The sequence below is a fragment of the Pelodiscus sinensis genome, chromosome 6 (assembly GCF_049634645.1).
Source record: "Pelodiscus sinensis isolate JC-2024 chromosome 6, ASM4963464v1, whole genome shotgun sequence".
NCBI classification, from domain to species: Eukaryota; Metazoa; Chordata; order Testudines; family Trionychidae; genus Pelodiscus; species Pelodiscus sinensis.
The window spans coordinates 5340918-5358068 of record NC_134716.1 but is presented as its reverse complement, the minus strand read 5'-3'; the positions used below and the strand labels follow the sequence as shown (position 1 = coordinate 5358068).

At 40.8% G+C, this 17151-nt stretch overlaps 1 protein-coding gene across 1 annotated transcript in view; it reads right to left on the bottom strand.

The window, feature by feature from the left end:
• SLC44A1 (solute carrier family 44 member 1) overlaps window positions 1-17151 on the bottom strand; it is an 80308-nt gene that overhangs the window by 35375 nt on the left and 27782 nt on the right. The window contains exons 2-4 of the mRNA XM_075931356.1: window positions 15844-15933; window positions 10858-11000; window positions 4525-4661 (exon numbers count right to left, since the gene is read on the bottom strand). Coding sequence (XP_075787471.1) covers window positions 4525-4661; window positions 10858-11000; window positions 15844-15846 — 283 coding nt within the window. The 5' untranslated portion in view covers window positions 15847-15933. The remainder of the gene's footprint in view (window positions 1-4524; window positions 4662-10857; window positions 11001-15843; window positions 15934-17151) is intronic.

Below are 17151 nucleotides of genomic sequence, written 5' to 3'. Positions count from 1 at the left end.
TTAAGGCCAGCACCAGTGATATGCTTCAAAGCAGTGCTTTGATTATTGTGCATATGAGGCCATTGCTCTGCAGACAAGAGACCCCTGAGACAATCCTTTTCCTTGCCTACAGCAGCCTCCCATTTCTTCACAATAGCTATGTGCATTTTATTTTCATATCCACCAAGAGAAATCTCTACCAAGTTAGAAGATTTGGCCTTTTGAACCCAGTTCTGATAAGACGATTATTTCAGTGTCATTTCAGTTCAGTTTTCAACCTACTGGAGTAATACAGCGAGTGGTAGCTCTTGGTGTGTGCTCAAACCAGTGATGCCCTAACCCTCCACTCAGAAAGATGCCTGAGCAGCACCTAGTCAAGCTGATTTTCATTTCTATTCTCATTCAGGTCACTCTCTGCAGCAGACTTTTTTCTATTTAGTGTCTTACTTCAGTAACTGTCCCAGACATCCATTATTTGATCTGAGGAAGTGGGTCTGGCCCACGAAAGCTCATCATCTAATAAACCATCTTGTTAGTCTTTAAAGTGCTACATTGTCCTGCATTTTGCTTCAGCTACCCCAGACTAACACGGCTACATCTCTACCACTGTCCCAGACATGGCATCCATCTGGAACTCTGCTGGATAGGCCTGGCTACAGACCTCTTCAAGCGAGATCCAGGCCACAATGTTCAAAAATAGAAGCCTAATTCTAGGCTCTTAAATCCACATTCACTCATTAATGGCCTAATTTTAAGTGCTGAACAGCCAGCAATTCCCACCAAGGTTAATGCCAGATGCCATACTCTCAGCACTTTGGGGAAAAAAAAATCAGACCACTTGTTTAGATGTAAATGGCTAATTTTAGGTTCCTACTTCCAGAAATTTTGACTCCAAGTTTTCATAGCACATGTGTAATTAAAGATACTTTTTGATAAGCAATGGTAAATGCACACTGTGGGTACGTCTAAATTACATCTCTTTTTCGATAAAGGGATGTAAATTAGACGTCTCGAAATTGCAAATGAAGCAGGGATCTGAATTTCCCATGCTTCATTTGCATAATCCCGTGATGGTGCTTTTTCAAAAAAGCGCCATTTCGAAAGTAAAACCACGGACTAGACATGGTTCTTTAAAAAACGGCAGGCTTTTTCGAAAGATCCTGTAACCCTCATTTTTTGAATAACTGGATTGTAATTAAGGTAACTTTTTTGAGGGTTACAGGATCTTTCGAAAAAGCCTGCCGTTTTCGAATGAACCATGTCTAGACCACGGTTTTACTTTCGAAAAAGCTCCATGATGCGATTATACAAATGAAGCACGGGAAATTCAAAACCCCACTTCATTTGCAATTTTGATATGTCTAATTTACATCCCTTTATCGAAAAAGGGATGTAGTTTAGATGTACCCTATAGGACATATGAGGAAGAAAAAAAATCTAATTCTTTAAAATTATTTTAATTGAATCTGGCCAACAAACACCTTGTGTACCCATGACAACTATACCTCTACTGCATGAGTCACGACAGGGCAGAATTAAGGTTGTTTGGATCCTTTAACTGTGCATTTCCATACATTAGTAGTACCATGTTTGAATTAAACTTTATCCTGGAGAAGTTATAAAACCAGGAAATTGAGAGCTGGCTTGGGGATAGTTACAATATCTCTGTAGTATTTTTTCATTTTCATGTCCATATATATTTCCAACCTTCCTTCACCTTAATCTAGTTCTTGTTTGGGAATATAATATAATCCTAACTATATACAACAGTCATCGGCTTATCTTAATTACAATCCAGTTATTCAAACGTAGCCATGCACAAGATTTCAATGGTGTCCAAACAAGCAGCAAGTTTAAAGAATGTGTTACTCCATTATGAAGCTTGTCTTACAAGATCTGACATTACAAGATCTGACACCAAACAAACACTACATTTCTTAAAGGCTCCTGTGACAGAGCAGTTGCCCCACACTGGAAAAGAAGGGGTTAAAACAGGCCTAGGACAGGGCTGTTTTAGGAGCCATTTGGGAGGCATTTGGGAGGAGGCTTAAGGCAGCCAATCAGGACCCAGCTGGGCTGCACAAAATGAGTTACAGGGCAGAGGGAGCTTAGTGTCTCTCCAGCTTTACAGAGTGAAGGACTTGCTGCCTACACCTAGAGAGGTACTGTAGACAGAGCAGTGCTAGGGTAGGTCAGGGGAGCTCTGTTCTGATTAGCTCCTGGGCTGAGGCACTGAGGGTACTAGAGCTACGAGGGCGGCCAGGGGCGGGGGCGGGGGGGAGGGGGAACAGGCCACATGTCCACCCCTCTTGCCAATGATGTGAGTGGCCAATTCAGACTGCCATTTGCCTGGAATGAAGGGGCTAGACTAAGGACTGCAGTGGGTCACTGAGGTGAATGGTGGGATTGGGGGGTTGCCGGTTCCCCAAAGGGGAGAAACCCAGCAGTGGGCATCGCCAGAGTGTAGTATCCTTGGGAAGGAAGCTGTGGTCTGGGAGGCACATGGGTCCGGGAACAGTGGAGCCAGAGAGTAGGTGGGTGATGGCATGTGAGGCATCACCAGAGGAGGGCGCTCCCATGCTAGAAAGAGCCAATTCCCACATGGCCAGCAGGAGGCGCTCCAACAGTGAGTATAAACCTGTTATAGTCCCATTTTGAATTAATATCAATCCAAGGTAGTTAATGGATTTACTTCCAAATTCTCAGAAATATCCTGTATTCCACAGATGCCATAATTTTGGTATGGACACACTATTCTTCGTACTTAAGAAAAAGGCTGCATCTGCTTCAACCCAGACTCAATTCAACCTTAACTATGGAGCTATAACTAGCAATTTCACTGCATTTAGAATGCAGCAGTAAGTTTCTAGCAATTAACAAGTTTAACTGAATCATGGTTTGGATCCTGCCCTATTGATATAGTAAGTACCATCAAGGGATAAGATTTCTAAGCGTAACTATTCTCACACTCTTGCATAGTGCTGACATATTTTTTTGCCCCCTGACTTAGCTACAACATGAACGCTCAATTTAGATTCAGCATCTCCTCTATTTAAGTTATGTATTATTAACATTCTAATCGGTTTACCTCAGACCTAAATGGCTGGCCCAAGGTCACACCGAGCAAATATGGATTAGAAAACAGGGATGAGAGACCTTGAGTACTTTTACTAACACCTCCCTGCAATAAGTCCTAGATTTCAGATACCCTGGGCTAAGTTTACAAGAAACAAGGCAAATCCATTTAAGGCCAATTTTAAAATATTTCACAAGCAGTTGTTTTTCATATAGCAAATGCCAAGGAGGTTTGATTAGCCTGGATCACCATTAGCACAAGATGCAGTACATTTTAGAAAATCATGTAGCCTTTGGCTCAGTTTGACAACAGTCATGCCAAATGTACCACAGTTATCAGAGGATAACAAACACATGTTGATTTCCCAACATAAGTTAGACTTATACAGAAACACAACCCTATTCATGCACAGACAAAAAAAATACTAGTGGCCATGTTTAAATATTTCAGGGGGCTCCAAGAATTAAATGCTCCATCTGAATCCCTCCGTTCATTAGAAGGCTGCTGTACATCACAAGACAAAAATGAGAGGAAGTCAAAATTAGTATGATAAAATAAAGCCATCCTCAGATACCTGCAACTAAAGGGCTAAGGGAAGTCAGCACCTCCTTGCTTTCACCAAAAGGAGCTCTCGGGCAAAAGATTCTCTGCTCTGTGCTCAAAACAGTAATGCTGTCACTATCAGCTAATGAACAGAATGCCTTGCCCTAAGGTGCAAAAAGATCAAGTGCCAAGGTTTAAGGAAAAGAACACGAATGACAGAATAATTAGAAGGGATTTTTGCTCCATATTTACATTTGGATTCCTTCCCTTTCGAAGCCCCAATGTTAGTCACCTGCCTACACTGTGGTGTAGACAATTCCTTAACTCTACGTTAAATCCATTCACTTAAACGTGCCTTAAGATGGTGACACGGACAGCAGCATAGATAAAGCAGCCGAATTCCTGGGGCGGACACTGAGTTAGTTTCATTCAGCAATATAGTTTCCCTGGTACTTACCTTGCACAAAACACAATAAAAATGTTGAAAAATAAGGAATTGTGCTTCAGTACTGAATAAAAACAATTATTTCCCACTTGTTGGCAGATACCATATTCTAGCACAATGCAATAGCACTACTGATCTCACCTGCCCACTACTTGCTAGAATGACTCAACAGTGAAGGAAGGCTACTTGGAGCAGATTTCAGAATATAGGAGCACATGCCCATAAAATGTAAAACCCCTTTGATCAAGTTCCTGTGCGGTTTGTCTTTTTTTCTTCTTCAAGAAAATGAACTTTAAAAAGTAAATGACTACTTTTAGATGTATAAAAAATACTATAGACTATTCCCCTTGGTATTTCCCATAATGTTTTGTCAATTCATCTTTAGTTCTGCTAAGTCTAAGGTACCTTTATCTTTCTTATATCTATGAATACTAAATAAATATTGGCTCCAGAAGAAAAAATAGATGTGCTTTCCTCATACCATTTGTTTCTGCAAATTTCTGAACATCAGCCAAAGTTTTTAGCTCTTTCCGTGGACAAGCTGCAACACACAGGGCAATGGATTTGATCTTCCGATTTACCAGGTCTACATTGCATGGATCCAAAAAGAACACATACCTACAATAGGGGAGAAAAAAGGCTGAATACTTATATTGTATGGACAAGCCACAATAGCAGAAAAATTTGTCCAAGACATCAACATCATCAACTATAACAAGACTTTCAAGATTCCTTATTTTAGGGCAATACCAACATGGCAGAAGCACATACAGAAAGAAACTATTAAGGGTTGAATGTATGCATAGTATGCACCCTTTAATTTATAGACTGATATTGTATAATAAGCATACTCTAACATTTTAACACACTTCAGTATATTAAAGTGGCATTAATTGTAAAGCCTTAGCACTTCTAAACTATAAACTCCTGTTTGAAACTTAACTTGAAGAGCTCCAGTCTTTTTCCCTGAAATATGAAGTCAAAAATATCCAGAACAAGTGTATGTATACAATAAAAAGAAATGAAAAGAAAGCTCAAAATGTTTTAATAAATAGATGCAACTCAAATAACTCAAGCTTTCTGTGTTAAATTGATTTTTCACACCACTAGTCCATAATACCGAATAGATCGTTTTGGTATTTATTTAGAAGCATAAAAATTGTGGAGTCATATCAGGTAAAACTCTAGCTACTATGTAAGTGCAGTATTTTAAAATGATTCCTTCATGATTGAGAAAACACTCCAAGTTATGAAATGTGCATTGCCTATCAGACATCTCCTATACATATGTGATCTCAGAACTCTGGATCTGTTCTCATTCATTCAAATTGTTAAGATCATGTACTATTTCTGTTAAAAACACTGATGAAAACCCTCTTCTGAGCTCAGAAAGCCTATTTCATCTCACAGGACACTTGGAAACTGTTATAAATGATTTTGCAACAGGTTCATCATGAAGTACACCAGCAAAAATATACCTCAGTTAATGTAACTGTTGAAATGCTTCACAGCCCAGTGCACCAGCATAAATACCATTGGCAGCCATTTAAACAGTTGTGATGTTTTTGTTTTCTTGAGTGTAACTACTTTTTTTTTTCTTTATCTAACAAAAAGCACTTTGATGCTAAAAGTAAAGTGGAATTGAAAATTGTATGATCCTCAGTAAGTTTTCCACCACACTCATTAAGATGATACTTCAGAAACAACATGACTAAGTAATAATAAACCTTCAGGGGCAATGCAAAAATGTCCAAGTGTATATTTATTGTTAAATACAGTAATCAGAACAGACTAATTAACAGGGGCAAAAAATATTGCATGATGCAAGCAATCTGACCCTTTGCATATAGGTTCTCTACTATTCCTGGCTTTTCTCACATCATTTTGACTATATGCAGTGATGGCACCTCTCCCTGGATAGTTAGTTCTATTATTCAATTTTCATGTACAAAAGTTATTACTATTTTGCCTCAATTTTTCAGTTCCTAATAATGTCTTGTCCTACCTTCTGAAATGGAATCAATTCCTCTCACCATTCATTGTAACTTAAACGTATTTATAAACTACTCATGTTCTCTCCTGAATGTTCTTTTTCCTAGTGAAACTGTAATCCTTTCAAACTCTCTAAGTAATTATCCTGCAATCCTTGGATATTTTTTTCACTCCTCTCCCCCCTCCCTCCCATCCAATACTGTACAAACATTAGGGGCTGTAACACAACTGGAAAATGTGGACCTTGCATTCTATCCAGCAGCTGTTTTCCAAAGTAACTACACACCTTAATGCAAGTGAATTAACCCTCTGATTCCCCATTTCTTTCAACAAAAGCACAATCTCCACTATTTAAACTACTTAAGTAGCTAGATCTGAAGACTCTAATATTAAAAATAGAAAAATAATATATACAAGACAGGTGATGATATTAGTCTTGTCCCAGGAGGAGAAAAGCTTTAACTCGGGTACTATTTCATGAATAATAAAAGAGCAGCACAACTGGAACAAGGTTTGGCTAGAGTGGAAGAGGCTCAGTGAAAGATGTCACAGGAAATCTAAAGAACTTAAAGATTTTTGGCATCAATGAAGAACCATGGTTAGTCACTGCAGAATCTGTTTCAATTTTGCCTAAAGAACTGTGAAATTATGGTTTCATGTATAAAGGATACAAGTGATCCAAAGTACTTTAGATGTTGATTGGAAAGTAATATAAATCAGTCACACAAACAAAGGTCATGATTTATCTTACTTGGGTTGGTTCAACTCACTAAATATTTTCCTTCCTGCAGTGTAATTGTACCATAATAAACCTATACACATGCAAGATTAGTGGTAATTTTTAGTTGGTACCACTATACCTATGCTTTAAATTAGCCAACGTACTGGATTAATGAAATGACAAGATCCTTGTCAAGTGTTTTCATGTTCCAAAACATTTTTTGAGAACCAACAGAAAAAAATAAACTTCTGAAATATGAAAAAAGAGGGAGAAAAATGATGTATGAAGGCAAAAAATACTTGATTAAATTGAAGTAACTGAGGCCATGCCCAGTTTTTGGCCAACCTCACAGTAACTATCTATAATTTTAAACTCTTCATCAGTAGTGCCTACGCTTACACCTATGGTTTTTATTTTAATTTCACTCAAAGGTAAATTGCAATATTAAAGCTACAGGCTAAATGTTCAGAAATCAGGATATGAAAGTTAAAGTTCACAGTGAAGTTAACTGCCAAAGTGCATATCTTGTGGCATACATTTAACAAGCTAAAATGTACCTTTTAAGTAACATTGATGGGGGGGGGGGGGGAGAGGAAGAGGGGGAAGGAAGAGATAAGGAAAGGTATTTTAGTGTCTACTTTTTTCCAAAAAAGAGGAAAAAATCTGAGCTTTGGGAACAACATGGCTTTAAATTAAGATGAAGTCATGCAAGGAAAAAAAACAGAGAGAAACAAGTCTCTGCACATGACCAATAGGCTTACTGGGCAAATGGCCAACTACTCCATACATGACTCTTCAGGCACAGTGAAAATAAAAGGTAGCAGAATTCTAACAAAAAATGAGAAGAGGCAAACATCTTGCTATATATTCAAAGTATCACATGTTCTTCTGTTTTAAAACTATAAATGGTTAACCTTTCACAGTGCAGCAAGCTATCACAATATACAAGTCTGTCTTAGTTTGGAGCATCTTGTATGTTCCTGTATTTGCAGATTTCATTGATTTCCTGTTATCCCTCAAAACATCTCAAGACATTTACATGAGCACTGTGCAGAACCACTGTTTACTGCAATTGACAAGCATCGCATTGCAATAATGGAGAAATGAATTAAAATGTTCACCCATTCACACCAATTTTGAGTGGGACATATGCAATTTAGTTCATGTCTTTTCTCTGCAAGTATGCTTCCAAATTTCCCTTTGCCTGTTTGCTACCTGCATGCACCGAGTAAAGAACTCATTAATTCAAATCTTTGCTTCTGGGGGGATCAAGAGATTTTGCCAGCATGCAATAGATACTGGCAGAATAGTTCTTCTTGTACTTTTTGAAAAGGATATATGGTATCTTCATTCTGCCCACGCAGCAAGATCATACATGTCAAATACAGGTACCAGGCAGGATTAGCATTTGAATAACTTGTGCCGTGTCAATGTGTTCATAATTTTGTTTGCAATTATTGTAGCAATTCAAGATAATTGCAGAGTTGCAAAACTCTACTAGGCAAGAAACCTCTTAGAAGCTGGCAGATGGATGTGGAACTGGTTGATTCCCAGACTACAACCCATTGAAAAGTGCTGAGTTCTCTTTTTTTTTTTTTAATAACAAAAAGGGCTACGTCAATTACTGATGCAAAGAAAAAGCTACAAACTTAGTCACCATAGGCTTTCAGAATCTGATATGTACTCAACTAGACATTCCCCTCAGAGAAAACTCCCCTCAACTCAATTTCACTTCCTCATTACTTTCTCTACATGTTGCTATGATTTAGTAGGAAGAGATAATGCTGTTTTACAGATAATTTAACATTTCTGCTATAATTGGAGGCTGAAGATAAGGTTACCCTACAAGAGGCAAAAAAATATTTTCAGGGATCCTCTGGAAGTTTAGAGCAACAGGCGAGTCTTTAAGACTTACCTCAAAAGACAGAGGCTTAGGAAAAAAACCCTTATTTTCTTCAGACTGTTGAAACAGCGTAACTATGAAAGTCAGCAGAGGTATGAAGCAATCCAATGTATTGTACCTCAGGCACTACAAGAAATCAGTCTCACAGAAATAGTTTCTGGTCAGTTGGAGCCCTTTTTGAAAGGAAACAATTTCAAGACAATGAAAAACAAGGAGAGGAGGGGGAAATCACTTGCCAATACATAGGAATTGCCATACTAGAACAGACACTAGCTCTCTGTCTAGTCTATCATGCTGGACAATACCATATGCTTCAGAGGACTGTGTAAGAAACTCCATAATGGATAGATATAGAAGGAAAGTTTCTTCTTATCCCCTGGCAGGAAGTAGTGGTCTTATGCTCTTAAGAGATGAGGATCTATACCACTTAATTTTTTTATGTATGTCAAGTAACTGAATAGTCTCATTAGCCAATCAAGAATAATCATTTTCTGAATTCTATTGAATTCTCGGCCTTCTCGATATCTTGTGGCAATGAGTTCCATACATGGTGCAATCGAGTGTATGTAAAAAAACCTATTTCCTTTTCATCATCTTTAATTTGCTGACTTTCGTCATCATGAGATCTCCCTTTGTATAATGTGAAAGGATAATACAATGAAGCACTCTTCCATGTGACAGCTGTTAGAAAGAAGACTCGAGGACACAATGCTCTCAGATTTACAAAAAGCCCAATGATGAACTGATTAGTGCAAGAGTGGCCCAAGGCAGCCACACACCCCTCTCACCTACTTTTTGAAATAGGACAGTTGGGTTGTGAAATGAGAAACAGATTGGTGATTTTACAGGATAATTACCAGCCTTACAAAAGGAACTGAGGCCTAATTATTAGGAAATTTATGAACTCTGAATTATCACCCAGCACCAATAGTGAGCATGCTCTTTAGACCTTTTAGTCCAAGATGCTGCTTATCCTCAGAAGGTTTAAAAGTAACATCAGAAAGGATCAAATCAGTTTTTACAAAGTATCAATCCATTCAACTAATTATTCTTCCCCCATTCCCAAAAGAAATAAGACACAGTTTACAACAATATTAAATTCAACACTTTTTACTGCTCAGTTCTCTAAATACAACATGTAATTGATACTCCATAGGACAATTTGAAAAATGTGCTTGTTCCATTAAATAAACTGCAAGTATTTATGTTTTGATAAATGACACTTGATGACCAAGCAACAAACTAAACCTACATGAATACATTTTATTTATTTATTTAGCCAACTCAAATTACTTCAGAAAAAGTGACAGCATTTTCTAACTATTCATATTAAATTACTCTTGCAAATGAAGTTGCTAAGAAATCTCCAACACTATCTCTCACACACACAAAAATCAAACCTTCAGTCAAGCATTCTTACAAAACAATCTGCATACACTAAGAGGTTTGTTAGTTTGAAGACAGGTGAGCCAAGACTATTCCAGAAGTTAATAAGTAAGGTCTTTTAGTTTTCATTATCCTTTGCTGCAGTCTTTTTTCAAACTTCATTGGTTGTAGTCTCAATACAGCATAGCAGTGTTGATTTACAAGATAGAGGGATGTTTTGTTTTCTGAAGTCCTCTGAGTTGTTCATAGGGGTTTTTAAGTATTAGCTGGCAAACAGAGTGTGAAGAATCCAGCACAGAAAATGAAGATCAGAACTAAACCAACTCCACAATTCTCCCTCAAAGCCTTGAGTCCAGAACTCTGTTTCATCTCCAAGTGACTGATAACATACTCTATTCCTTCAAAGCACCTCTAGAGTGGCCTACTTTAATCACGTTCCTAATCCTTGAAATACTTAGATCTCAGTCATGTCTAGGTATTTCTTAGGACTCCACTTTATATACCCAACTTCTAAACATGGAAAACTTCAATCTGATTTTGCATGCTTGGCTTTCCTCATTCATCCCTGGAGCATTTGAAAACACTGGTCCATCTGTAAAGCCCCAATGATCAATTTTACCAAATGGCTGAACACAACAACCAAACTATGTAATGAGAAGCCAAAAAGAAAGCAATACTCCAGATTACCTTCTTTGCATGCACTAAAAGAGTCAGAAAATTTTCCCCCTCAATCAAGTTACTGTAATCTACTTCCAACTGAGAACAGACTCTAGTTCAATCATTTACTAAGTTTAGAAAAAGCATATACTCACTTCTTTTCTGTGAGGTCCAAACCGCTATTGACTATTCCATCCACCTTTACATTCTTCTGTCCACAGATATTTCCGTAGCTGTCATATCCTGAAACCAATCTTGCAGCTGCTCCAGTAGCGATTGAAAAACCACAAATAAAACCCTGGGGGAAAAAAAAACAGAAAAAAGGCTTCAATGGCAACTGAGCCCAAAACACAGTTTAATACTGCTCTCCTTGGAGCTGGCCAGGAGGGAACAATCAGTTGTAATTCATTTATTTCAGAAGAGAGCTGCCCAACTTTTTGCAGGTTTCTTTGAAATGCCTTCCATTTAAAAAGGGAAAAGTCTAAGTCAACCAAGAAAGAACCACTATGAGGAACAAAATGCATTTAAATGAATTTAAATGCATACACTAATTAAAGATATGATTCAGATGCTCTAAAAATCGTTCATTAGCTAAATGGGGTCAACAATGTGCTAGACCAGGGGTAGGCAATAATTTTTGCCCGGGGACCACTTCAAAAATTTTTGAAATAGTCCCAAGCCACCTCGGAAGGGGGGGAGCCTAAACAGGAAGGCCAGGGCTACCCCACTCCCAGACCATGACTGGGGTGGGGTGGGAGAACCCCTTTAACACCCCTTCCTACCAGGCACCCATGCCCTGGAAGAGACGTAGCATACTCCCCCCCCCCCCACCTCAGGCCAATCAGGATCTGGGGGCAAGGGAACGCAGGAAGCCTCCTCCTGCCCTGTGAGGACACATGGCACTTGGAAGTGCCGCAGGCTCCTTGCAGGGCAGGAGCAAAGCAGAGAAGGCTTTGCACGCTCCCCCACCCCCAGACCCTAATTGGCCTGGGGGCGGGGGAGCAGCAGGGCCTCTGCGGGCCAGATCCGGCCCAGAGAGGCCCTTTTGCTCACCCCTGTGCTAGATGCTTTTACAAGAGAGGCAAAAAACAAGGTTCCTGAAATGAAATGCTCCTAATCTATGAAGATAGCACACAACTGGCAGGGAAGGAGAGCATGACTAGTGAAGTTTGGGATGCTTCTGTTTATAAGATTTTTTCAAACATCTTGTTAACACTTCTGAGAGAAAAAATACAGTAGAAAGGCCAATTTAGAAGAAAGGCAATATAAGGAAAAGGGGAAGCATGGGAGACCAGTCCAGGAAAGACATAACAGATGTGCAGGGAAGAAGAAGAAACAGAAATAACAGTGGAAGCATACAAAGGGAGCAGTCAGGGGCAGCATGGTGGAGCAAAGTGTGTGTGGGGGGGGGCGGGGCGCCTTAGAGAAGGAAAGATCCAGGTAACACTGGGCTACAGATTGACTTTCAAAGAGCTTAAATTGGATACAGAAGGTGAAGTTGGAGTGGGAATGCAGAGAGGCCACGGTAAGGTGCTCATGCCTGAAAGCATCCATTATCTCTTTACAACTAGTCAAACTGGCCAATTCCGGGACATGGAAAAACAGTCCTTATGCTGTCTCTCCAAATAACCAGAGATGCCAGAAGGAAAGGATAAGAGTTTGAGATTGATGGGATGGGTGGGAAGAGAGCAGTAGCAAAGAAAACAAGTGCAGGAGTTACAAGTGGGTGCAAGAGAAGGAAAAGACTATTGGGAGGAGAGTGTGGAGGAGTCAAATGCTGACTGCTTTAAAGCCTTTGGAGGGCAGAACAGCACAGTGTTGAGGGGGGAGCAATACTGAAAGGGTATGTCTACACTACCACCCTAGTTCGAACTAGGGTGGTTAATGTAGTCAATCGAAGTTGCAAATGAAGCCCGGGATTTAAATATCCCGGGCTTCATTTGCATCTTGCCGGGCGCCGCCATTTTTAAATCCCCGGTAGCGGCTACACGTGGCATGGAGTAGGTAGTTCGAATTAGGCTTTCTATTCCACGAGAAGTAACGGTAGTTCGAATTAGAAAGCCTAATTCGAACTACCTACTCCGTGCCGCGTGTAGCCGCGGGCACGGAGTCCGAATTACCGGGGATTTAAAAATGGTGGCACCCGGCAAGATGCAAATGAAGCCCAGGATATTTAAATCCCGGGCTTCATTTGCAACTTCGATTGACTACATTAACCACCCTAGTTCGAACTAGGGTGGTAGTGTAGACATACCCAAAGAGATAAATTGATAAGAAAGGAATTCCAAATGAAAAGCAGTTCTCCGTCTTGTAGTGAATTAACTTAAAGACTTAACACCAGATGAGGTCAAAGCAAAGGAGGAGTGAAAGGGCATCACTATTAATAATTAAGCTGATTTGCAACCCTTACTTTCAATTTCTTGGATCCAATCACCATTCATGTAAAAGCTCTAGTTCCTTTTAAGCAACAGAATTTTACATAAGATATTGCATAGGTTCTTAATCTTTTCCATACCACTGTGACCCTACTCAGGTCTCAGAGGGGTAGCTGTGTGAGTCTTTATATGCAAAAACAAGGAGTCCTGTGGCACCTTAAAGACTAACAGATTTATTCAGACATAAGCTTTCTTGAGTAAAAACCACTTTGTCAGATGCATGGAATGCAAGTCACAGAGGTAGGGAGCTAGATATAGGTATAGGTAGGTAACACACCACATTAGCATATCAAAAGAAAGGAGTTACAGGCAGTCCCCGGGTTACGTACAAGATAGGGACTGTAGGTTTGTTCTTAAGTTGAATCTGTATGTAAGTCGGAACTTGCGTCCAGATTCAGTCGCTGCTGAAACTGACCGCCAGTTCTGACTTACATACAGAATCAACTTAAGAACCCCAGGCGTCCCCAAGTCAGCTGCTGCTGAAACTGATCAGCAACTGATTCCAGGAAGCCCGGGGCAGAGCAACTCTGCCTGGGGCTTCCTTTAGTCAGCGCTGGTCAGTTTCAGCAGAAGCTGACTTGGGGATGCCTGGGGCAGAGCAGCTGGGGTGCTGCTGGGTTGCTCCAGTAGCAGGCATCCTGATTCAGCCGCTGCTGAAACTGACCAGCAGCGGCTGAATCAGGACGCCTGGGGCAGAGCAGCTGGGGTGCTGCCGGGTTGGTCCCGTAGCGCCGAGGAGCGGCGCTACGGGACCAACCGGCAGCGCCCCAGCTGCTCTGCCACAGGCACCGGGCAAAAAGCCTAGTCTGCTGAGGGGGGGAGGGGGCGTACTAGCTGCGCCCCCCCCAGCAGACCAGGAAGCCGCGGGCAGCGGACCGAGACGCACCGTGGTCCCGCCACCTGGGTCCTCCGCGGCTTTGCTCCCCGTCTCCCTGGTCTGCCAGGGAGACGGGGAGCAAAGCCTCTGAGGATGCCAGCAGCGGGACAGCCGCGGGGCGTCTGGGCTGTCCTGCTGCCGGCTTCCCCGAGCCTTTGCAAAGCCTCGGGGAAGCCGGCAGCGAAGCAGCCCAGGTGCGCCTGGGCTGCCTCGCTGCCCGAGCCCCCCCCCGCGGCTTTGCAAAGCCTCGGGGAAGCCGGCAGTGGAGCAGCCCAGCCTCAGCCCCCCCGCGGCTTTGCGCCGCGTCTTCCTGGTCTGCAGACCAGGGAGACACAGAGAAAGCCCCGGAGTACACGGGCGGCAGGACCGCGAGGTCCCGCAGTCCGTGTCCTCTGGGGGAGCCACGTTCATAACTGTGGATCCGACATAAGTCGGATCCGCGTAAGTCGGGGACTGCCTGTACTTATCAAGTGTAGGAACAGTGTTAACAAAGCCAATTCAGTCAGGGTACATTACAGCAGAGAAGTTTCCGGTATCCTCCTCCATCTATTTTAGGATTCTACTCCCATCAAGCAACAGAGTGAGGGAAGGTGGATATGACTGCCTGAAGTTATTTGCAACTCCCCAAAGCAATGATAAAGCATAATATAATCAATGTTCTGCACATTGGATTGATGTGACAAGAAAGCTTTAGGATACTACACCATACACAAAAAAGGACAAATTCACAGCTGCAGGTATATATGAAACTTTAGTAGAAGGACACTGCCAACAACAGTCCAGCAACAGCAAAGAGTGAAATGTAACAATTTGGAACCTAATTTTCCAAGATAGACCATATAAATTAGCTACACACATATGCCTAACACCCAAAATAAACATACATAACTAGGCATCCCGTATTAAAGATAGACAGTTACACTATAGAATTAAAAATCAAACTTGTCAGTGGAAAACAAAAAAGAAAAAAGACCAAAGAGATGCTAAGTAAAAAAAGCAAGTTAGCTATGAGCTTGCAGCGTACCATGATTGTAAAATAAAGCCAATGAGAGTTTGAGATGCAGGTTTTTACACAGAGATCATCATCTCAGAAACCAGTGAAAGAGATACGTGAAAGAGATAGTCATTTTCTAATTGGTGGTTGAATAATGTAAGTAATCATGCATAATGCCATTCAAAAAAGGCAAAAACCAAGATACTGAATTTTTACTATGCTTCAATTATTTTTTGTAATTTGACATATAGTTGAATCATCACAATTGTCAGGAGAAAACCAAGGATTTTGGCATCCAGGTAAGATGTAGTGAAGCTTTGGCACCTGAGGCAGTCTGGGAAGAAAAAATGGATTGTAGAATAAGCATTATTAAATGGATGGCTCTGCTAATGTTACCAGCAGGGATATCAATGATTTTGAGGTTTACATTGCTGTTTTTACATTTCAGAGCTATTGAGATGAAGGTAGCAGGTCCCCACGCTGAATACTATTTTTTCAAGACAGATTTAGGACTACAGTCTTTTAAAAAAAATAGACCAAGTGTAGATTGACATCTTTACAACCATCATGGCTAGAAACTTGTTTTAAAAGTAGCTTAGATTCTGAGGCACGTAATTCTGTGGTAAGAGCAAATTATGCAACCCTGTGTAAGTACCAGGTTTGCGCATAGTGATGTACAAAAAGGTATCAAAATCAAGCCAGTTCTTGTTCCATAACTGATTCTTCCCATGCTAACGTATGGTAGATATTGACTGAAACTACGAAATTTGTCATCACAAAATCTGGTTTCTTTTGTCTGTGACTTTGTAGCATTTAGAGTCTTTATTTTACTCACCATTCCAACACAAAAGAGGACAAACAGTAACAGCCATGGTATATCTGTGCAGCTGCGATCCTCGAGAGGCTTCCACTCTCGTCTGGAGCTCTTGGATGAGAAAAAGGGATAAAAACAATGGTTATGAAGTCAATTCAATAACGTATGTTCTTCTAAGAACAAAATGCTTCAAAAAGTAGTTTTTAGGGCACTGATATTCATCTGGGTTTATCATCTGGCATTGAAGTTATTTCATCTATACTGTAAAATGTACAATAACGTTTCAACTACAGTGATAATGTGTCCAAAGGTAATGGGAATAAGAATCTGCAAAAGGGAGTAGATGAGAGTAACGCTGCATTCAGAAACCATCTTACATGTTTGTGTTTCTGGCTATAACAGAAGAGGGTCACTCAAGGGACCATCCATACTAGCTACTGTACTCTTCCACAGCTACTATATGTACAGTAATCTACTCTCCAAGAAGGATAAAAGGGTAAGCTTCTCACAAACTCATTAGTTTTAAACACCTCCATGGCAGGATTAACAGTCTAGTAAGAAAGAACATCGTATGTAGCTGTCTAAGGAACAGTTTTAATCTGCCTAGAAAAGGTAGCTCTGGACTTCTGCAATTCAGACAAGTAGTGTCAACTCAGTTGACGAAAAGAGTCTGGAATCAAATTAAAACTCTCAAGAAAGAGACTCTATTCCTTTTTCAGATGACAGAAATACTTAATGGAAAAAAGGCTGAACAATTAACAGTTTGCACTATAAAAATGGATACTCTGCTGCCCGCAGGTGTACATTTAATAAAGTCTCCTCTACATATACTGCCTCATTATTATTAAAAATATACAAGTGATTTTTAAACTACCCTTCTACAATGACAATCTAGCAAGGAGAAGAAATGCATACTGACTGCAAAACAAAATTAAGTATAGCACTGGAATTTTTTCATTGATAAACTTTTATTGAGATCTAAGGTTGAAATAATACAGGTTGGACCTCCTTGGTCCTACACCCTCAGGACCTGAGTGGCCCCATTTGAAGGATTTTTCTAGACTAGGGGAAGTCATTTCTGGTCCCCCCCCCCCCCCTCCGCCTCCCACCAGGCCTTCCTGGTTCTCTCCCCCCCCTCACCCCGCAGCCCAGGTGAGCTGCATGCTGACTCCCCACCCTTCCCTTCCCCCCACGTAGCGCTGGACTCCAGGCCCACCCATCCTCCACAGTGCACAGGGACTTTCTGATCCTACAACATCCACAGTCCTTCTGGACCACAGATGTTGCTGGACCAGGGAGTTCCAGTTTATAGAAGTACCTCATTTTAAA